Source organism: Lynx canadensis, chromosome A1 (assembly GCF_007474595.2).
Source record: "Lynx canadensis isolate LIC74 chromosome A1, mLynCan4.pri.v2, whole genome shotgun sequence".
Taxonomy (NCBI): domain Eukaryota; kingdom Metazoa; phylum Chordata; class Mammalia; order Carnivora; family Felidae; genus Lynx; species Lynx canadensis.
The window spans coordinates 204,837,142-204,859,830 of record NC_044303.2 but is presented as its reverse complement, the minus strand read 5'-3'; the positions used below and the strand labels follow the sequence as shown (position 1 = coordinate 204,859,830).

General features: G+C 38.9%; 1 protein-coding gene and 1 pseudogene across 1 annotated transcript in view; one reads left to right on the top strand and one right to left on the bottom strand.

Moving 5' to 3' along the window:
- NNT (nicotinamide nucleotide transhydrogenase) overlaps positions 1-22,689 on the top strand; it is a 94,746-nt gene that overhangs the window by 45,392 nt on the left and 26,665 nt on the right. The window contains 15 exon segments of the mRNA XM_030330247.1: positions 2,615-2,710; positions 2,713-2,747; positions 3,046-3,237; positions 3,863-4,016; positions 7,050-7,206; positions 8,481-8,533; positions 8,536-8,592; positions 9,592-9,621; positions 9,624-9,736; positions 10,960-11,172; positions 13,446-13,512; positions 13,515-13,679; positions 14,827-14,940; positions 14,943-14,986; positions 16,984-17,163. Coding sequence (XP_030186107.1) covers positions 2,615-2,710; positions 2,713-2,747; positions 3,046-3,237; positions 3,863-4,016; positions 7,050-7,206; positions 8,481-8,533; positions 8,536-8,592; positions 9,592-9,621; positions 9,624-9,736; positions 10,960-11,172; positions 13,446-13,512; positions 13,515-13,679; positions 14,827-14,940; positions 14,943-14,986; positions 16,984-17,163 — 1,670 coding nt within the window.
- On the bottom strand, positions 832-1,461 carry LOC115523942 (annotated as a pseudogene).

Below are 22,689 nucleotides of genomic sequence, written 5' to 3'. Positions count from 1 at the left end.
AAGACACTAATGATCATCTAATCAGACAACACATACTTCAAATTTCTAGGAGGTAAAAAAATATCAGATACCAATGCTTTATGCATGCTCAGGGCCAGCTTATAAATACTCCATTCAGTGATATCTTAACACAAGTTTGCATCGGTGAAAAGAAACTGGCAAAATCCACCTGTTGTCATTCGACTTGTCAGATGGTGAAGACCAAAACAGAATGTTCCATCAGTTTTAATTTTTAAATACGATTGTCACATTGGGAAAATGAAACACAGTAAAATAAACTGTACAAAGGCAAAGTAGAATAACAAAAAATATTTTACTACAACATAAGATTTACAGAAGTTTCCAGATAAGCCATACAAAATGGTCACAAGCTTTTTTGAAGGAAGGATTCTACACTTGACAACAAAGTCACAATGTTATTAGTGAGAGCTGTGATGTCTGTTTAATGTTCTCATTTTGTTCAAACATCAAGCTTGTCCATCTACAGCATCTAAATAAACTTAGACTTGGCTAGAGAGCATATTCTAAAGAACTGGTTAGATGCTTTATCCAATGCAATTAGATCACCATAAAAAGGGGAAAGGAGCCATAAAATTAAAACTACCTCTCCCCCCCCCCCCACCAAAAAAAAGATATAAGAGAAAACACCCACACCCCTTGCAGCTAACCCTGACCACTACCTTCATTCACAGTGCTTTATACTTTAACCACTATTGGGGGAATGAATAAAAGCAGAGAGGGGCCACTGCTTTTAAACGTTTCACAACAATCCAGATGGTACTTCTAGCCTCTGCTCATGCTTTACAACAGTGAATCAGGACAAGACATAGATTTGCTAATGTGCATTTAATCACCAAAGGACTGAAGATGTCTGGGCTTTTATTCTGTAATGTTTCTGTGTCCATTAAATGCAAACAAAAAAGGAAGAAGTCTTGGCAGAACAGGAGAAGTGATGCACACTTGATGATCAGATCGATTTTAAATATTATTCATGGCATATAGCCTATCCATGCTCTAGCCGTTTTGTTGCTTGGGCTTCGTTGGTCTTCCACTGCTCTATCATTTGCTAATGGATCATCTGGATTGGGAGCACTTAACAATGCCTGGATCGATAGCAGAACTGTGCGAATCTGCAGTGCTGGGAACCACTTATCTTTCAAAGTATCTAAACATACTCTTCCCACTTGTCTACATTAGCATGATAAATTTTGCTCATGAAACATACTTTAGGGGCTGCCATTGGGTATTCTTCTGGAAGGAATAGTTGACGTTTAAAAGTCCCTCCCTCAAAGGGGGAATCCTGGGGGCCAGCAATGACCACATGAAAATAATGGGCGTGCTTTTGTCAGGTTCTGCTTTAATGCCAGGAACTGGTTCCGCCAGCAAATGCTGGGTTCCTTCATAATCCTGCGGGGCAGCCCGGCCATCTTGTCAGATCCCGAGTTCGGCTTCTGGTCTCGACTCTGGCTCCGCTTGCCTCGCACACCTAGTTTTCTTTTTTTAAACCCATATGTGTTCCAATCAAGAAGATTGAAAAACAGATTATTATTATAATGGAAATTTCATTTGAAATTAATTTTCATTTATAAAATTGATAGTACTTTTACTAAAATTCTGTAAACACAGAGTTGAAAACTTACTAAAAAGAGGAGAAGATAAAGATAATTAGGCTATTAACTCTCTACTTTCCTACTACCAATCTCACAAGTTTATGTCCTTTGTCTTTTGGCTTAGGTGTTTATTGTTTTATGAAACTTGAACACGGTAATATACTGACATTGTGGGCCCCCTTTGAACATACTAATACGTTAGGTTGGTGCTTTATCTTCTATGTAAGAATTAGTGAATGAATTTAAAATGTGAACTGTCTCATAACTAGAGTGTTCCATAAGAACAGGGATCTTTTCTGTTTATCTACCAGTATATTCTGAGCACCACGTATAGGGCTTGACTCATCAGAGGCAGAATAAATAGTGTTGGGGGAAATAAAAGTCTATGAGTGATTTCCAACCCCAATCCCAGGTTGGGATTTCCTATTGTTTTCATTTCATGGCATTTCTCTGTCTCTCCTTGAAGTTATCCTGTGTTAAATGAAGGTAGATTAATTTAACATGTTGGAAAATCTGGTGAGGTTTGTTAAGATGTTTGAAAATATTCCATTTTTTAATTTGATAAATTGCTAGTGAGTATTCCCCTTGACTTTTGTGGTCTTTATGGATTGTCCAGTTCAGGTGCACATAGTTTCCTTAATAGCTTATGCGTTAAAAAACAAAAAACAAAAAACCAGGCAAATGGTTATGTCTTCATGAGTGGTGCTGAATGTAAATCAGTGGGGAAGAGCCGTGCTGAGATTTCCATGCTGAGTAAGTAAACGGAAAGGCTGGCTTATTAGCCACACATCTCCCTCCTGCATATCGGCTTTGTAGTTTGTACTAACCATATTTCTTCCTGAGGAGGATGACCATTTCCACCTGTGTATAGACTTTTGGGTCTCTTGAAAGAGTTAAATTTCAGATGTTACATTTTTGAGCCTCCAGAGACTACTGTAATAATTAGAAAATAGAGTTTAAAAAAGTATAATATAATTTGTTCTGTTTTCTTTCCATTTTATTAGGTAAAAAAGCCCCAGTTTTATTTAGTAAAGAAATGATTGAGTCAATGAAGGAAGGTTCAGTTGTTGTGGATTTAGCTGCTGAGGCTGGCGGAAACTTTGAACCACGAAGCCAGGAGAACTTTACGTTCACAAGGTATAGGAAACAGCTGCTTCTCTCTGTGGACAATGTCCCATGGCTCACCATAGTGATTTGCAAGAGAGTATTTATGCCTCAAAGCTCAAAGTGTTCAGAGAAACTGAGGCCTGAAATTTTTTAAAATTAAAAATAGGCACATTTAAAGCTCTTTTGAATATACTGTTTGTGAGATGTGTGCATATTTACAAAGATCATAATTTCACAGCTTAGCCTTGGCTATGACTGCGAATTGTCCTAGCAGGAAGGTGAACAGACCGGATTAGACCTTTCAGACTATATATTTTTGTTCACGTAGGGAGTTACTCACATCGGCTACACAGACCTTCCCAGCCGAATGGCCACTCAGGCCAGCACCCTCTATTCCAACAACATCACCAAGCTCCTGAAGGCCATCAGCCCTGACAAAGATAACTTTTATTTTGAAGTGAAAGACGACTTTGACTTTGGTACAATGGGTCATGTCATTAGAGGAACTGTAGTGATGAAGGTAAGAGACCCAATCCTTCCTGCATTTTCATTACAAATGTAGGTGTTGTATGTAGAGATAACTTAAAATCTTTAGGGGCACCTGGGCGGTTCAGGAAGTTGAGCATCTATCTGACTCTTGATTTGGCTCAGGTTGTGGTCCCAAGGATGCGGGATTGAGCCCTGAGTTGGGCTGCCCGCTGGGTGTGGAGCCTGCTTGGTATTCTCTCTCTTCCTCCCTCTGCCCCTCCCCTGCTCACACATGTGCTTGTGCTCTTTCTCTCTCTAAAATAAAAATAAAAATCTTAAAAGAAAAATTGTATTTAATTTTCTTTAGTGTTTATTTATTTTTGAGAGAGACCAAGCACGAGCAAGGGAAGGGACAGAAAGAAAGACATAGAATCTGAAGAGGTCTCCAGGCTCTGAGCTGTCAGCACAGAGCCCGATGTGAGGCTCAAACCCGCGGACCATGAGATCATGACATGAGCTGAAGTCAGACACTTGGCCGACTGAGCCACCCAGGAGGCCCAGAAAAATTATATTTAAAAGAACAGCTCTTTCCCCACCCCCCCCCAGCACTGTCACTATCTTCTGTGTTTTTGAAATGCTGGATTGACTTTTAACATTGTTTTTCTAATTTCTGTTAGGATGGAGAAGTGATTTTCCCCGCTCCCACCCCGAAAAATATTCCTCAAGGTGCCCCAGTAAAACCGAAGACAGTGGCTGAGCTGGAAGCTGAAAAAGCAGCTACGGTCACGCCCTTGAGGAAGACCATGACTACGGCTTCTGCGTATACAGCAGGTGAGGACCCCCTTCCTTAGGGTTGAGTCCTAATTATTTGGATTTTGTAAGAAATGTATCAATTGTCAAAATTAGCGAACGAAATGCTGTTCTCCTTTGGATTCCATTAGGAAGTGGGCCTGTTAGAAGCGAGTTTCATAAACGTGTTACTTGTCTCACATCTGTGGCATTATACAGGTGCTCGCCAGATACTGGAATGAATGTGTGTGAAAGCATATACAGGCTGTTAATGCTTTTCTTTCATAGAAAACATTTAAAATATAGCTGTTAATAGCTTCATCTTCTATCAAATATATCGAGTAGTGATGTGGTGTTGGATTGTGTTGGTTTTAAGTGCCCGTAAATGTAGTTACTTATTTATCTATCTTCGTGGGTTGTAAAACATCACTTGTGATCATCTGCACATCGGGGAAGCCTAGGGAACCAAACGTTTGCATTGAAGAATCAACAGTACGATACAGATAGAGCCCTTGAATGTTTGTCTAACATCCTAGTTATTTACCTAGTAAAAAAATTCAGGTTTTAATTTTCATTTCTTTCTTTACAATTGAACACAAATTCTCTGCTTTTCAGTTCATCTTACGAAAACATTAAGCAGTCACTGTAAAAGAGTGATAAATATTCATTCTGGGTATGATTATTTGAGTTTGAAATATGGTCATTTGGTTTTAAATTGGTTTCTCTCATAGAATGAATTAAAAATATTTAGATCTACTTAGAGCCAAAGCAAAAAGAAAAGCAAACTAGAAAGAATTAAGGACCAGCACCAGGCACACAATTCTTGTAGCTCAGCATTCTCCAAATTCCCATGCGAGCCCAGATGTTTGAAAGCGAAATGTGTAATTCTCCTTGAATAAAGAGCAAGTCTCAGCAAATGACTGAAAAGCCTCTAGTTCTGAACATGGTGAATAAATGGGGCCATGTCCCGACTTGCACTTACTTGTCAAAGAAAAAAGAAACCAGCTTATTATATTGTACCTGCAGAGGATTTTGGAAAGATTGTAATTTCCATTTCTCTTTGAGATTTGTCAGGAAATAGAATGAGGCATATTATGGTTTATTTTCTAGGTTTGTTTTGTGTTAAGTCAGGTTTATTGCATTTTAATAGATATGACAATAGCATATTCTAGTGAATAAAAGGATGGCCATATACTTGTTTTCTTTACCTTAACTGCCTCCGTAATAATAAAAACAAGTATTTTTCTTTTACATGTGTGTTAGGAATCTATTTGAATAGTATTCTTCAAAGAATATGATTTACTTTTTTTTCCTTCTTTTTTTTCTCTTTCTCTTCTTTTTCCTCTATTACAAAGACTATAGAAATAGCATATTTGACATTATTAAATATGTTATAGAAAAGACATTAGTTTGTTAAATAGTTGATTAAAAAAACCTTCAGATATGTGATTTTTATCTTAGATGCCCAACAAAAGATGGATACTTTAGTGCTTCTCGATTAATGTAGTCCTTAATGAGTGCTAAGCATTGCACTAAACACTTCATATGCCTTAACTTATTTACTTCTTACAAGACCTCAGTGAGGTGCACATATTATTTATTATTTTCTTTTTCCAAGCTGAAGACAGAGAGGGTTAATAATTTTACAGATAAGGATACTATAGCACAGACAAGTTAAGTAACTTGCCTGAGATCACACAGCTAAGGAGCAGTAGACCCAGGATTTGAACGAGGCATTCTGGCTTATGAAACCATATATATATTTTTTAAGCTTATTTATTTATTTTGAGAGAGAGAGCTCAAGGGAGTGAGAGTGCATGTGAGTCAGGGAAGGGCAAAGAGAGAATCCCAGTAGGCTTTTCACCCTGTCAGCGCAGAGCCCGAAGTGGGGCCCATCTCACAAACCATGAGATCATGACCTGAGCCGAACTCAAGAGTTAGACTGAGCCACCCAGGCGCCCCATGAAATGGTATTCACCACAGCTCTATACAGCTTCTCTGATGTTTAGCTAGAACACAAAACAGTATTCTAACTCTACCTCCAGATGGTTAATGGGCCATGCATTGGAACCCTGGAAATTTTATATGTGGGTAGGGAAATATAAATTAAAACTGCAGTCTTATTACATGATTTAAAGTAAACTTAACGTCAATTTCTAGATGTTCTAGCTGTGCCACTTAGAAAGAAGTAGTTCATATCAAGGAAAAAAAGTACCTTATTTCAGAAAGCTGAATTCCAGCTCCCTGGTCCCCCATTAGCATTATTTTTACTGACCACTAGGTAACCCTTCTGTTGCAGAACAGCCATCCACATGTTTGCTATTAGGAAAGGCAATAATTAAAGATGTATGTTCAGAGCTGACTTTGTATTCTGCACATTCTTAATTTAATTTGTTTTTTTTTTTTTTTTTTTTCCTTTTCTTTGTAAAATCCTGTTTGCTGACTTGGTGTTGAGGCTGGAGCTGACTGCCCTGGCCAGCAGTCCAGTCCAGATTCAGGAGCAATTGCAAAACTTCTGTCCCGGGTGGGTGGAAGCCATATGTTTTGGGGAGGTGCTGGAGTGAATGAAATCCTTCCTACTCTTTTAAAATCCCTCTTCCTTAGCCAAATCTGAGTGACATGAAATTGGCTTCAAAAAAGTCCTGTCTTGTAAAGGTTGTGTCTTGCCCAAGTAGAAATGCTTTTTGGTAGATCTGTATAGGTCTGTAATTCTGGAACAGAAACACTCGTATAAACACATGTGGCATTGTCAATGGAAATTAAAACAGGGAAGAGGACAATGGGGAAACTGTTATTCAGGTGACTCATAAATTCTACTAGATCTTTATAGCTTGTTTTATTTTGAGAGGTGGCAGTCAGGAAGTTGAGTTTGTTCATAATACTTTTAACCCCCCCCCCCCCCCCGACTCCCATCATGAAATGTGTAAAAAATCTCATTATTGGCAATCTCATTATTGGGTGCAGCATTTAAAAGGATTGACTATTTCACATGCTTGTGTGTATGTGCGTGCATGTGTGTGCTTTTAATCTTGAGGTAATTAATTGGATGTCGCTCACACTCTTCTCTTTCTGTAGGTCTCACTGGATTCTGGTTTGGGCCTTGCGGCGCCCAATTTAGCCTTTCCCAGATGGTGACCACTTTTGGCTTGGCCGGCATCGTGGGCTACCACACTGTCTGGGGAGTGACCCCTGCTCTCCACTCACCACTGATGTCTGTGACTAATGCAATCTCAGTTTGGTCCTCTCTTGTCTTCCCTCATCTTAGGTTTTCATGGGCTGTTCAATTCTCCAGCCACTTTCAGTGAGGTTTATAAAGTCTTTGTTTACACATTGTATGGCTTGGCATCTGAGGCGGTGGTTGTGGTGATTTGGGCTCCCACAGGGGCAAGGATGGGGCCAGAAGTAAGGGGCTGAGCAAGTAAGTGTCCGGCCTTCGGGCTGCTCCCATCTCAAGCAGTGCAGACCCATTGTTATTTCTTTCAATTATAATTTCCTTTATTTTTATTTATTTATTATAAAATTTTTTTAATGTTTATTTTTATTTTTGAGAGAGAGAGATACAGAGGACGAGTAGGGGAAGGGCAGAGAGAGAGAGAGAGAGAGAGACACAGAATCTGCAGCAGGCTCCAGGCTCTGAGCTGTCAGCACAGAGCCAACGTGGGGCTCGAACTCACAAACCGTGAGATCATGACCTGAGCTGAAGTCGGATGCTCAACCTACCGAGCCACCCAGGCGCCCCTACAATTTCCTTTAAAGAAGGGATTCCTGTGATATAATTTGGAAACCACTGTTTCACAGAGTTATAGTTGTGACATCCGTTAGGAGCTCTTCTTAGATTCATCTAAACGTTCAGCTCAGCAAGTCTGCGTGCAGCAAGCCATACCTATCCTCAGGTTCACCATGAAGGCTTTGGAACAGGAAGCCCAGCTGGCCAGCCAGAGTAGCATCAGGCATTTCTTTTTGGTGTGAGTCTTGATGGTGGTCTGTGCAGCGGTCCACACAGTTGTCCAGGAGCTGGTCTCTTTGGCCCCCTGTGATGACTCAGATCTAGGAATGAGACCCCCCTGGACCTGCCCTGGCTTGGAAGTCTCATGGCACCAGTGCACAGCCCTGACAGCAGTGCTGGAGGCCCAGCATCCGGGGTCTCTGCACGGAACGTGTCTCATTCCCAGAGGCACTGTACTCTGGAAAGTTCAAAGTTACGGCTCCACCATCATGTATTTATAGTTTGTGCCAAGTTACTTCCAGTTCAGAAGCAGTTTATCCACTTTTTGATAATGTTATTGATTTATATCTTTATCGGAGGAACAGAGCTAGAAAGTTAAAGGAAGGCTGAATTTTTATGCAAGAGGAAAAACATTCGTTAGCTTTTGCCCACAATAAGTACTTGAGTGACCGGTTGTGTGGGAACGTTCTCCTTTGTGTCTATACGTGTGAGATCCTGCAGCTATGAATTGGGTGTGGCTGTGTCACTATGCCTGTTCACCATCTTGATTCTTTCTTCTTAGGGTTGACTGCAGTTGGTGGGTTGGCACTGATGGGAGGACATTTGTATCCTTCCCAACTTCTCAGGGCCTTGCTGCTCTTGCTACGTTTATTTCCTCAGTCAACATTGCAGGTACGATGGCAATGGTGGTAAAAGAACCCACGGTGCTGTTTATGTATGTATGTATGTATGTGATCTCTATACCCAACGTTGGTACTTGAACTCACGACCCCAGGATCAAGAGTTGCATTTCCATGCTCTTCTGAATGAGTCAGCCAGGCGTGCCCCTCCCCCCCCCCAAGTGCTACTTTTAATGGAGACATGAGAAGCAAATATAAACCGTATAGACATTTGGAGTGTAGACATTCTGATTTTAAGAATTTAATTGTGCCTTTAAAAATGGTCTCACTCAGATCATAAATGCTCTCTGTGAAGAAAAATTATTTTGCCCACTTGTAATTTTAGAAACCATTTGATAAAAGAACACCCTCTTCCCCTGTGCCCCGAAATAAACAAACAGAATGATTGTCTTGCTACAGGTTAACTAGAAAGTTATTGAATGCATAGTTTGAATTAAGTTGACTTGTAGCTATCACCGTAACATCTCTAAAATGAGTATACTTTTAGATAAAATTTTAGCCTTTTGCCTTATCCTGGCCTGTGTTCCTGAAACTGAAAGCCTGGCCCATCACTTGTAGAAACTCATTTGATGCTATTTTGTATCAAAAAATCAGTTAATATGTCCAAGAAATCTGGTGCCTGTTAATATGGCATTTTTTTTCTTTATCACTTAATATAGGTTTAACAACAGAATAACTTATTAGAAAAAATTACTAGCCTTTGATCTTTTGCGTTCCCAAGCTGTTTGAATGCCTGTTTACTTGTAGTCACGTAGAAAGAGTTGGTGCTCCACCCTGGTCGCAAATTTTGTTTTTGAATATAGGGTTCCCTGCATATCAGTGGAACTGGCTTGAGTAATAGCCTAACTTAATTTTGAGCTCTTAAAATGTTACTTAATATTATATTTATCCTTAGGTGATAAAGATGTGCTTAAAATAGGAAAAGGGTACCACTTTAAAAATCATGTTGCTAAATGAGATACCTCTTTCTGTTTATATTTACTTTGATAAGGTGGCTTTCTGGTGACCCAGAGAATGCTGGACTGTTCAAGCGTCCCACGGACCCCCCAGAATACAACTACCTATATCTGCTCCCTGCTGGCACCTTTGTTGGAGGATATTTAGCAGCTCTCTACAGTGGCTATAACATTGAACAAGTAAGAGGCTGTTTGAGGATTTTAATTTTGCCACTGTGTTTTCTTTCCAACTAGATTTCACATTATTGTTATCAAAATTCAGGCTCTGACAAGCAAATATAATAATAACTCTAGAAACATCTTGGTCAAATGGAGCATTCCTATCTCCTAAGAATCCGTACCCCGATTCTAGTGACAGATTTGCCTGCTAACTGAATGTGCTAACGTGGGTTTCCCTGTCTGTCCCTCAGTTTTTCTACATGTAAAAGAGTCAAGAAAGTTATTAGTATCCTCTTTATGTACCTGGCTGGATTGTTGTAGGGATATGGTGAAAATAAATCAGTAAAAAATTTTGAAAATTTTCTGTTTCTCCCCCAACAAATTCAGTGCATCATCTTTTGTAAGCAGGAGATGTTATGTCAATTCATTTAAAAAAAAAGTTTTAAAATAACGTTATGTAGAAAAGCAGAAATAATCAAGTTGAACTTCGAAAGTTCCATGTTCCAATATAATTATATTGAGACTCAATTTTGTTCTGAACTATTTTTTTTTATCACTTTTCAATGACTGTCATGTGATTGCATCTACTCTGACAGCAGGAAAATCGTGTCTCCCTTGGTTTCCGCTGTTCCCAGCGTTTCTTACTGTTGATTGAACAAAATCTTTTTTGAGAACAGTTGGAGTGGTACGTCAGGGAGACCCTTGTCTGAATCCCAGATTTGCTATTTTCTGATCATTTGACCTTGGAAGAATTATGTAGTAACCTCTTTAAACTTTGGTTTCCTCTTGTAACACGAGGATGATGACTCTTTCAACTTTTGTGAATCTCATGGGACTGACTTACAACTTCAGTAAAGTATAGGGCATGGTCCCTGGCATTTACTACGTCAGGGATTGGCTCCTTTACAGCGTTTGGTCAGGTCTAGAGCCCATACTCTGTTTAAACTTAGGTACTTCTGTATGCATTTGTGCATGCCATCCAATACAGAAGAAACCAATTTACCTAAATGGTATAACTGCAAGTAGAATTTCAGGTATTTAATTTGTTAATATCCCTAATGGATAGAAAGATATATTGAAATATTCAAAGAAGAAGTCATATTGGTCCCTCTATTATCTGAATTTAAAGTTGTTCTTAGGAAATCATGTTTCCTCAGAGAAGTCCTCCCTATGCTAATAGATGAAAGTTTTGATAGTCTTTCTGTCTCTCTCTTTCTCTCTGCTCTTCTCTTTTGTTTGCAAAGATCATGTATCTGGGCTCAGGTCTGTGCTGTGTTGGTGCCCTGGCCGGCCTTTCCACCCAGGGAACAGCTCGTCTTGGCAATGCATTGGGCATGATTGGGGTGGCTGGAGGCCTGGCAGCCACTCTCGGAGGACTAAACCCATCCCCAGAATTGTTAGCCCAGATGTCTGGAGCAATGGCTTGGGGCGGTACCATTGGTAAGCACTTGGCAGGTGTTCTACCTTTATGGGAACCCATGCCCATTTTTTAGCTCACTCTTTTGGTGGCAGTTGATGTACTTACTCAATGTTAAATGTTTTAAAATGTTTGTATTTGAATGAGAATTATACCAACTTGATGACTTTTCACCAAAATAAAAAACATTATATTAGAAACAAAAGTAATTATATTATTTATAACTTTCTAATTTATTTGAGCTTATTTTCTATGCTCTTGAGATTACCCATGTTTATTATCTGTTTTAGGAATACCGTGTAAAGGTGGGCTTCTGTCCATGGCTTCCCAGCTCCATAGTTAATGACATAACCTTGGTAGTTAGAAATTGATCATGATGGTTGCATTTACACGGTGGAAATCAACAGATACTAACATATCTGGGTTCATTTATTGTTTTGTTGATTGTCCAGCCCTGAGAAAGTGGTGGAGAAAATATTAATAATGCAGCTTAAATTCAAAAGTGTGCTGTGTCTATAGCCATTATGTGGTGACTATCGCAAAAAAACTGAGAAAATATTCTCATAGTGTTTGAAAACTATCATCCGATTTAGTGAAGCAGCTGCTCACATTGTTGATAATGATGAGGTTCTCACATGCATCTTTCAGTTTTGTCTTACTTGTTAATGCAGACAAAACTGTCAGCCAACATTCCCATGGAACCACACTCATTCATCAGTTGCAACCACTAGGTGGCGACAGACACAAGAGTTGGTAAAAGACAACAAATGCATTCTGTGAAAGTCAATTGGCTACATGGAGTTTACAATAGAGAGTATTATATGTTTTGTTATTTGAAACTTGTGTGCTCTATACCTTCATATCAGCGAAAACTCATGTACATACTTCTAACAGGCACAGGCACGTGTTTTTATCCCAAGGAGCTGGTGGTTATATATTTACCAGCATAACAGTAGCTTTAGATCTCCTTTTGTACTTTCGCAGGAATGCTTTGTGTCCTTTCTCAATAGTCCCTGGAAAGGAACTGAAGGAAAATGTGTTGTAGGTTCATGGCAGAAAAACTTTTAGACAGGATCTTAGCAAGTATTCTGAGAGGCACTCCTGTACCACCTGCCTAGAACCAGGCAGGGAGTTTCAAGAGTCTCCTCATTGCACGTTTACTCTACCCAGCTATTTGCATGTGTTCACCTTTGCTCCCACCCACCGCCCTGAAAACCTAAGCCTCTTCAAATATGAAGAAGCAAATATTGGCTTTTGGAGAAGAGAGCTTGAGTTATTCTTGCAGTAGGGGATGTAAAGGCATGTGAGAAAGCGGTAGTCAGGGGAGTGTTTGCAGGTTGTGAGGGAGAGGCAGGTGTCAGTGCTGTGTGTTGGTTTGGAATTGGACTGTGTGTTGAGAAAGCCTGCTATTTTGAAAGGGTATACATAGCCAGCGTCCTACCTTCTGTATGTCCCTGTGAGAGAATATTTAGCCCATATGAGGAAGCAGATAAATACTTATAGTGATAATGATGGGAAACCCTTAAATGTGTATACCCAAAAATTGAGGTAGACTCGGCATACATTGTATTAGTTTCAGATGTATGAAATAATGAGTCAGTATTTGTGTATATTGCAAAATAATCACAGTAAGTGTAGCAAATACTGTCACCATACATAGTTGCAGAATTTTTTTTTCTTGTGCTGAGAACTTTTCTTTTTTAAATTTTATTTAGAGAGAGAGTGTGAGCAGGGAGACTGGCAGGCAGGGGGGAGAGAGAGAATCTTAATTAGGCTCTGTGCTTAGCACAGAGCTGGACGTGGGGTTTGATCCCATGACCCTGGGATCGTGACCTGAGCCGAAATCAAGAGTTGGACGCCCAACCGACTGAGTTATCCAGGGGCCCCTTGTGATGAGAACTTTTAAGATCTACTTTCTTAGCAACTTTCAAATACGCTATACAGTATTATTAATAATAGTCACCATGCTGTATGTTACATCCCCACGACTTATTTTGAGCCTGGAATCTTCACCCATTTTGCCCGTCCCCCTTCCCCTGCCTCTGGCAACCACCAGTCTGTTCTCTGTATCATGAGCTTGGTTGTTTTTTTGTTTTAGGTTTCATATGCAAGTGAGATCATATGGTATTTGTCTTTCTCTGTCTGACTCATTTCACCTAGCATGATACTCTCAAGGTTCATCAATATTTTCACAAATGGCAAGATTTCTATCTTTCTTTATGGCTGAATAATGTTCAGGCATGGGCTTTATCAGAGTTGCTTCTCAAGCTGTGTTGAGTTTTAATATCTCTTTGGACCTTCATTTCCCAACAGGACTGACCAATTGCCAAACGCATCCAGATTTCTGATTTACCTCAGTTAGTTGCTGCTTTCCACAGTTTAGTGGGCTGGCAGCGGTGCTTACTTGCATCGCTGAGTACATTGTAGAATACCCACATTTTGCTGTGGACGCAGCAGCAAATCTCACCAAGATCGTGGCCTACCTCGGTACTTACATCGGAGGCGTCACGTTCAGTGGCTCTCTTGTTGCCTATGGAAAACTGCAGGGTAAGTGATTTAGCACCTACCTATATTATTCAGTGTAAATATCTCTTGTTTAGGGGTCCATTTCAATTTTAGAAAATGGCTTAACTGTCAAAGCTGTTAGGTGAAGAATTCAGGTAGCGCTCAAATATATAAAAGACCCCTCCTCCACATCACGGTTGCTTTCCTTTTTTGAGCCTTCCAGATCTCCTAAGGCTTTGAAGCTGTTCCTTCTGTAGACAGCCAACGGAGGAAACAGTGCACAGAAATTTGTGTAGAGGGACTAGTTGACATTTGATGATAAATGTGAACAAAACAACATCTCATAACCCTTAGAGATGCCCTCTGTAGAGTTCACAAGAATGAACTTTATACGTTTTCCAGAATAGAGAGCAGCTTATTGAATAAGCTGGTGTGATCACTATGCAGTACTGATTCTGAAAACAGATACACATTTTACAGCTGTAGCATGGCATCTTCTGCTACTGCCAAAGTCAGCCAGAAGAATAGAAGTGGGGGTAAAAAAACAACAACAAAAAACCAAACCTCACATAGGCTGTTTTCAGTGTTTTCATGAAAAAGTGAGTCTATATAGAAACTAGTTTATGATATAAAAATCTGGTCTGGCCTCTCAGTAATCAAGTCATTAAAATTAAATAGGAAACTTCCATGGAACTTAAAATCCCAAAGAACTTCAAGCCTACGATGTTCTTGTCTCATGCTTTGTTTTTTAAAAACAAGTAGCAAACCAGGGCTCTGCTCCCTTGGGCTCAGTTGATAGAGTCAGAAATGCTAATGTGCTAGGACTCTGTTTTGAAGTTTTAAATAAATGAAACCACACTTAACAACTTGTGTGTCGGTCATACGGGAAAAAAGTAATTTTTTAAGATTTCGTGACAAAGAGTAAAGAAATTGTTGTGTGATCAAAGTAAAGAACAGTTAAGTTGAGCCATACTTTTCCTACTTCTGTAACATTGTTACGTCTAAGAGCCCTAATTTGCTTTTATGTTTCAGGTCCTTTTTCTATGCTGATATTAAATTTTGGTAGCTTAGGATTAAATGACACGTGTGTGTGTGTGTGTGTGTGTGTGTGTGTGTGTTGTTGTTGCTGCTGTTGTTGTATAATTTAATGACACGTGCTAGGTTCTGACTGACATGCCCTTGGTCCTAGGTATCCTGAAATCTGCCCCTCTCCTGCTTCCTGGAAGGCACTTACTTAATGCAGGCCTGCTGGCTGCTAGTGTGGGTGGAATCGTCCCATTCATGATGGACCCTAGCTTTACCACCGCATCACCTGTCTGGGCTCTGTGTCGGCTCTCTCTGCTGTCATGGTAAGAAGTCAGAGATGGAAAGCATGCACATCAGTGAGGAACTGGCAGTATTTTGTTTGATTACAGTCTAATCATATTTCTATCTCTTCAAGACCCTTGATGGAATAAACATGTTTCAAAATGATGTCACGTGTTCTGTTTAGAATTGGAAAACACAGAAAAGTGCAAGAAGAAAAATCCACTCTTTCTTTCCACGTAATGGTTGCTTCCAAAGTTGTCTTGTGACACATTTATTGTTCTGGGGTCTTTTCACTGGATCAGTGTGTTGGTGAATAGGGAATTTTAAAAGCCAAGTGTTTTCAATACCATTCGTGGGGAGCCTCCCTGTTGTGACAGGGCCCACAGAATAATGCTTTGGGTTTTATGTGATAAGTGGAAGGTATTCTCTGCCAATTAGTTGTGCTAACATTTATTGGAAACTAGGATACCAAGTTAAATAACCACAGTATATAAAATGGAATGCAGTTAATAAATCCTCTGGGCTCAGTGGGGGGGAGTTCAGCAAAGCCTTTCTTTCATGGTAGGTTTGGTCCTCCTCTTCCTCTCTAATTTTTGTATTTAGTATATTGATACATACAGCATTCTCTAGTTGGCCATGTGCTACAGTGTAGCATTTCATTATACCAGTGTATGAAGCCTTTGCAAACAGCTCTCTGTTATTCACTGATTCCCTTATTTGTCTAGTCTGGAGTCAACCTTATAGACAAGGTTAATGGTTTTAAGTTTTTAAAATAATTTGTAGTGCTTAGCACAAAATTAGAACATATAGTAATTGCTTATCAAACACATTGGCTGCTTGATTCATGATTTACAGTGTTAAAATAATACTTATTATTATGTAATCCTAAAGGACTGATTTTGACCAAGAAACTTTAGAAGTCTGAAAAGTAACTTAAAATTCTTTTTATGACTACTGACAATCCAATTTTTTCAGGATTATATAGCACTGAGTTTTGTTTTATTTTAAACCAATGAAAAGTAGTTTTGACATTTTTTTTATTCAGGAGAGCAGAAGAGGTAAAAAAAAAGTCTCAAACCAATAGCATAGAAATAGAAAATTTTAAGAATTACTGTTTTTGAGAAGGGATGAATTTGATATTTAAGAGCTACTTTATGCTTTTATAAGGATGTCTGAGTAAGATAAAATATTTTGTGGACTATTTTAATTGCTTTTGACTTAATTAAGTAGCCTGTGAATACATTCACATCTTAAACTCAACGTATGTGGAATAAAAAGCAAAACTCTTCTTCCCCATCATGTTTTTCCTTTCCTGTGTTTAGTGATTTGGGGTTGCACTAGACAGACTTTGGATTCTGTTGTATTCCTCCAAAGAATATTGATCATTATTTTTTAATTTATTTTGTAGGCAGCTAACTTGGCTGCCTTCAGATTTCAAATCTGGCTCACCTATGATTGCGGGGAGGGGGGTGGTTGCTGAAATCTGTTATTAGATCAATGCGTAATGCATAAAGAGTGAGCCAGATATTTGGGCGAGTTTATATATAGAGTTTGGGGCTCCCTCTCTTCAGCCTGCTCCTTTGCAGTTTGCCTTCTGCCTTTCCAGCTGCCTTAGTCACCCTAAATCCTGTCCTTGGATCTTCAAACTAGTGAGACTGTGGGCTCGTGATTTAGTTTCAGCTCTTTTCTCCTGGCTCGAGCAGGTGCCTGCCCTTAGACTAACCATAAAAACCACAAAATTCACTCAGTGCTCTCACCTTTTTCCAAGTGCAGACCCCTCTCTAGTTTCTGCCTGCTTTTCATCACTGCCTTTTAGGGACTTAGGGATATTTCGGGGCGGGGAGGTGGTTCAGTGTTCTCACTTGGTGCATCTGCGGGAGAGTTGACCAGATAGGAGGCACTTGGTTGTTACTGGCAGGAGAACTTCAAGGGGAGTAGGTTAATTGGAACACCAGAATGACTAAGAACCAAGATGTCCAGTGTCAGAGGTTTTATTTTATTGTATTAATTTTGGTTCTGCTCTGGTTTTTCATCATAGGGTGTGACTTTGACAGCTGCTATCGGGGGTGCAGACATGCCCGTCGTCATCACCGTCCTGAACAGCTACTCAGGCTGGGCCCTGTGTGCGGAGGGCTTCCTGCTCAACAACAACCTGCTGACCATCGTGGGCGCACTCATAGGCTCCTCTGGTGCCATCCTGTCCTACATCATGTGTGTGGTAAGAAACATGTGTGCACAAAAAAGACATGGTGTTCTCAAAATAAGGATGTGTTTGGTATTTCTTTTATTTGCAGTAGAAACGACTGTGTCCGTTCCTATTTTCTTCAGTAGAAATCTCAGAGTGTTTCATCTGAATAAATTTGCAAGACTGCTTTTAAAGCACCAAGTGTAGATATTTAGGAAAATTAAATATAAAGATAAAAAAATCTTCCGACTCCCTCCAGCTGGAGATAAGCATTTAAGATTTCGGTCTATCTCTTGTATTCTCTTTTTTTTTTTTCTCTTTTACATACCCGTGTATTTACTTGTCTGATCACATTATATACTGTTTTACATTTTATTCTTTTCGTCTTACTATATTCTGGTCATTTTATTATTTTGAGTATTATTTTTTAAATAAATAATTTCTGTTTATTTTTTAGAGAGAGCGCACGTGCGAGAGCAGGGGAGGGGCAGAGAGAGAGGGAGACACAGAATCCGAAGCAGGTTCCAGGCTCTGAGCTGTCAGCACAGAGCCTGACGTGGGGCTCGAACTCATGAACTGTGAGATTATGACCTGAGCCGAAGTCGGTTGGTTAACCAACTGAGCCACGCAGGCACCCCTCTTGCCATTTCCTTATAAAAGTGATTTTTAACTAATATTTTAATGGACTTCGTATAAATCCATCATATGGATATATAAAATTTATTTAATATTCCCTATAAAAATTATATTGTTTGAGTTTTAATTTTCTTTGTAGAAATACATCTTGGGCACCTCTGATTTTTGTCTTCGGATCGATTCTTCGAAGTGAAAGAGTATGCTCGTTTTTATCAGTTCTTTCTACTTATTGCTGTGTTGTTCCGGAAAGCTTGCTTCAATTAACACTCCCACTGGTCATCTGTGAGAGTGCCTATCTTGAAGTTTTGTGGTCAGCATGATCTTTTTTAAAAAAGCAAAAAAAATTAAGAAAACAAATACTTCTTAGCTTCCTTTTTGTTTCTAATTCTCTTCTGGATGGCAAGAAGATATCCTGCAAATAATTAAGGTTTGACTAGAAAATGTTTTCAGATGATAGATACTATTCTCTAACAGTTCTGAATGACTGTGAAAGAGCAAGTGTGAAATGGAAGTGACATCAGAATGTGGCTCTGCTGATGAATAATTCAGGCAGAAAAAGGACATTTATTCTGCCTCCATTCTTTTATTACAATATTAAAAAAGACCCACCCTTATTTTATAACTCAGAATTTCTCAAATGTTTTCACTGAAATCTCTTGTAAATTGAATGCTGAGGTTATCTTTTTATAGTAAAAAAATTAGTTTTCTTTGGCCATATTGTAAAACAAAGGATTTGATAGCCCAAGTTCAAGAAAGGAAGAGGTTTTAAAATGAAATCTTCCAGGTTGTTCAGGGAATTTGGAAAGGTGGAAGCTTGTGTCTCCTGCTTGAAAGGTGTCAGGCTTTGGGGTTAAAAAAAAACAAATGTTTGGGGCATCTGGTTGGCTCAGTTGGTTAAGCATCCAACTGTTGATTTTGGCTCAGGTCATGATCTCACAGTCCATGAGTTTGAGCCCCAGGGAGGACACTGTGTTGGCAGCACAGAGCCTGCTTGGGATATTCTCTCTCTCTCTCTCTCTCTCTCTCTCTCTCTCTCTCTCTCTCTCTCTCTTTGTCCCTCCCCTGCTTGCACTCTCTCTCCCTGTCTGTCAAAATAAACATTAAAAAAATTAAAAGACAAAAAACAGATGTTTGTGAACAAGGAAAAATGTATTCAATTGTATTAGAGATAGTTTTCTCAAAAAATGAACTTTTTTTAAATTAAGTTTTTTGTTTGATTCCAGTATGATTATATACAGTGTTATATTAGTTTTGGGTGTACAGTATAGTGATTCAACAGTTCTGCACATTACTCAATGTTCGTCATGGTAAGTTTACTCTTCATCCCTTCACCTGTACACCCGTCCCACCCACCTCCCCCCTGGTAACCATCAGTTTGTTCTCTGTAGTTAGAGTCTGTTTCTTGGTTTGTGTCTCTTTTTTTCCTTTGTTCATCTGTTTTGTTACTTATATTCCACATATGAATGAAATCATATGGTATTTGTCTTTCTCTGACTGACTTATTTCACTTAGCATTTAAAAATGAACTCTTAGTTTGACTTGCTTCGTTTGGTGAATTTGAATGACCAGGAGGGGGCAGCAGATTTCATCATTACTTAAACTTGTTGGTCAAAATACTGATTTTAAAATTACACGGGAAGACTTAAATTTTAACAAAGCCAGTGGCATACTGATCTGGGGAGAGGTGAGGAGTACTTATGTCTAGTTCTTAGAGCATCATCATGGGTCTTTCTTGGCTTTATCATTTTTTTTTCCTTAAATGGTTTTATTTAGGTTCTTAAATCTTATCAGTAGTATTTCCCAAATTTCTGTGTGTCTTTTTTTAATTTCCTTCCCATTCCTTTCTTCATCTAGTTTCTTTTATTATTGTTGGTTATAGTAACTACAGAAACTTACAGTAGCAATTCTATGACAGTAACTAGAATAAGGTAGTAAGAGGCAGTTGTTGAAAATACTTTTTTCTATGTGTACTTCTGTGACTGTATCATCTTTGTCTTATGCTTTTCTCTTCTTTCATATTTCTTGATCTGGTTTTTCTTTTTTTTTTTTCTATTTCTACCCACGTCAGGCATGTCATTTACTGTCAGCATTTCACAGATATTTTTTATTCCTGTACCGTATAAGGCTAACAGGGTATTCTTACAGCTGTCTGTGACCCTAAGTGTCACTCTGGATCAGACTGATACTCTGTTTATAATAGCAACTCAAATTAATTTGGATTCAAGGACAGCCGAAGCTTTAAATTTTTAGAAAACTATTCAATTACAAAAAAAAAGATGCTTAATGTGGGAAATTTGGAAGAAAGTAGAAAAGGATAAATACATAAAATCATTTGCAATGCCATTACCACTTAACTCTTAAAATTTAATATTCTAATTCCAGTATTTTCCCAATACCTATGTTCAAATATATTCTGTGTTGTTCAATGTTCTCACCAATGATTTTCTAATAATTTTTGGTGTCTGCCTGTTGTATCACATAGATATGCCATAATTTATCCAAGTCCATAGTATTGGTTTTTGTTTTTTTTCTTCAGTATACCTTCTTGTGCATTTTGATTTTTTCCTTTAGCTGACCTTTTTGTAAGTACAATTACTTGGTCAAAGGGAGTAAGAGCTTTCTGTTGGCTCTCAATATCGATGAATTGATGTCCACAAAGGACCGTCCAGTCTTAGCTCTCAACGGTGATGCATGGGGAGCTAGTTTTCTCACACTCTCTTCAGTCCTATGTCTTATTATGAAACAAACAAGGCAACAACAGAAACGACCCTGCTATAGTTTTCAGTTTTGAAGATAGAAATTTTCTCTCCTTCCAGATTGCCCCGATTCCTGACTTTTCACATTAATCTTCATTGATTCTTGGCTTGTGCTTGTTTTATTATCAAAAAATTGTTTCTTCATGGCCTATGCTTTAGCAGCTCAGAGTGGTTCCTAATAAAAATAAAAATGGGGGCGCCTGGGTGGCGCAGTCGGTTAAGCGTCCGACTTCAGCCAGGTCACGATCTCGCGGTCCGTGAGTTCGAGCCCCGCGTCGGGCTCTGGGCTGATGGCTCGGAGCCTGGAGCCTGTTTCTGATTCTGTGTCCCTCTCTCTGCCCCTCCCCCGTTCATGCTCTGTCTCTCTCTGTCCCAAAAATAAAAAAAAAACGTTGAAAAAAATAAATTAAAAAAAAAAATAAAAATGAAATAGCTGCTCGTGATTGGGCATTAAAGCTGGGTGCTTTACAAATGTTAGCTCGTTTAATCCCCACACTAATTCTGGAGGTAGGAGATACTATTCTCATTTTACAAGGAAGATATTTTAAGATGTCATTTACTGTTTGCCTTTGTGTTTATGGAGCCTGACCTAGCACCTGGCACCTCAGATGAGTATAATACTTGTTACATGAACATTAGATAAATATTTGTCAGCTCATTTCATATTTTGGAATCTTCTCTGGATAGCATATGGTAACAGATGTACTATCGTATATCGATATCTATTAATTTACTAGTATGTTGTAGCTTCATTATTTTATTATTTATTAAAGGAAACATGCAAGTCCAAACCGGAACAGAGTGCTTTTATTATGTGAGAGGGAATGAAATGCTCCCCGAGTGGCTAATCAGTAATACCGAAAATTGAATTTTTGTTTTAACAGTTCTTCTCTTGTGTGTCTTCTGAGCCGAATGCTGTGGTTATACAATACCCAATGTTAAACTGAAAAATATCGATAGTGTCCAAAGAAGCAGCTCAAGTGAATAATTTGCTTTATGTCTAGAAGTCATATAGACATTAACCTCTTCATGATTTTACAGTCCATGTACTTGAGATTGTGTCCAAACAGCCTGGGAGGTAGAGCGCTTGTAGAAGGGGAACTGCATTTTCCGACCGAATTTTCTGATTTTTGTACTTTGTTGCTTATTTCCAAATGAAAATAGAACAGAGTGAAGTACATCAAAGCCAAACCAAAAATAATTTCTTTTTTTGCTTTGCAGTCAATTATTTGGCGCCCACAAAGCACTGAAATGAGAAATGATAGTAAATGGACTGTATGTTATTATTGCGTTAGTTTTGTCTATTTTATGACCTTTCTTTTGTTTTCAAATTCATTTCTTATAGTTTGCTTGGAATGATGTGAATTAAGGGTCTCTTTAATGTAGCATACAGTTTTCATTATAGGGCTTAGTAACTTGAAAGGAACAGTCTTGGATAGTGTTGCGAATACTTTGTCTTGGGAGCTGGGAACTCCTCAGTCTGCCCAGGATAGTCTCATTAATCACTTGAGCAAGCAAAAAAAGAAAGAAACAAACAAACAAAAGAAAGCCCTACACCCTAAGCATTTGCTGAAAATATGATGTTGCAATGGTAAATTCAGGGATAAAAAATAATTTAGTTTTTAAGAGACCACATGGAATTAGCTTAATGGTGATATAATTGTGGATATGTGTTTAACAAGTTGACTTTGATTGTTAAACTACTGTGTGGTTCCCTTTCTTTCTCCTGAAGATGCCATTAGAAGTGGGTAAACATTAATTAAATGTCCTCAGAAATTCTTCTCCTCCATTCAGTTTTATAGGGAGAGAAGAATGGTTCCTTTTACACCAAGTTAAAGTGGTCATATCCTTGTACATCTGTCGCTCTGCAGGACTGGGTGATGCAGGTGATGGAACCATTTTGTGTGTTTCACTTTTTAAAAATTATCTATGACCTGGGGCACCTGGGTGGCTCAGTCGGGTGAATGTCCGACTTTAGTTCAGGTCATGATCTCGTGGTTTGTGAGTTCGAACCCCGTGTCGGGCTCTGTGCTGACAGCTCCGAGCCTGGAGCTGCTTTGGATTCTGTGGATTCTCTCTCTCTGCCCCTCCCCTGCTCATGCTCTGTCTGTCTGTCTGTCTGTCTCTCTCTCTCATAAATAAACATTTAAAAAAATTTAAAACAAGA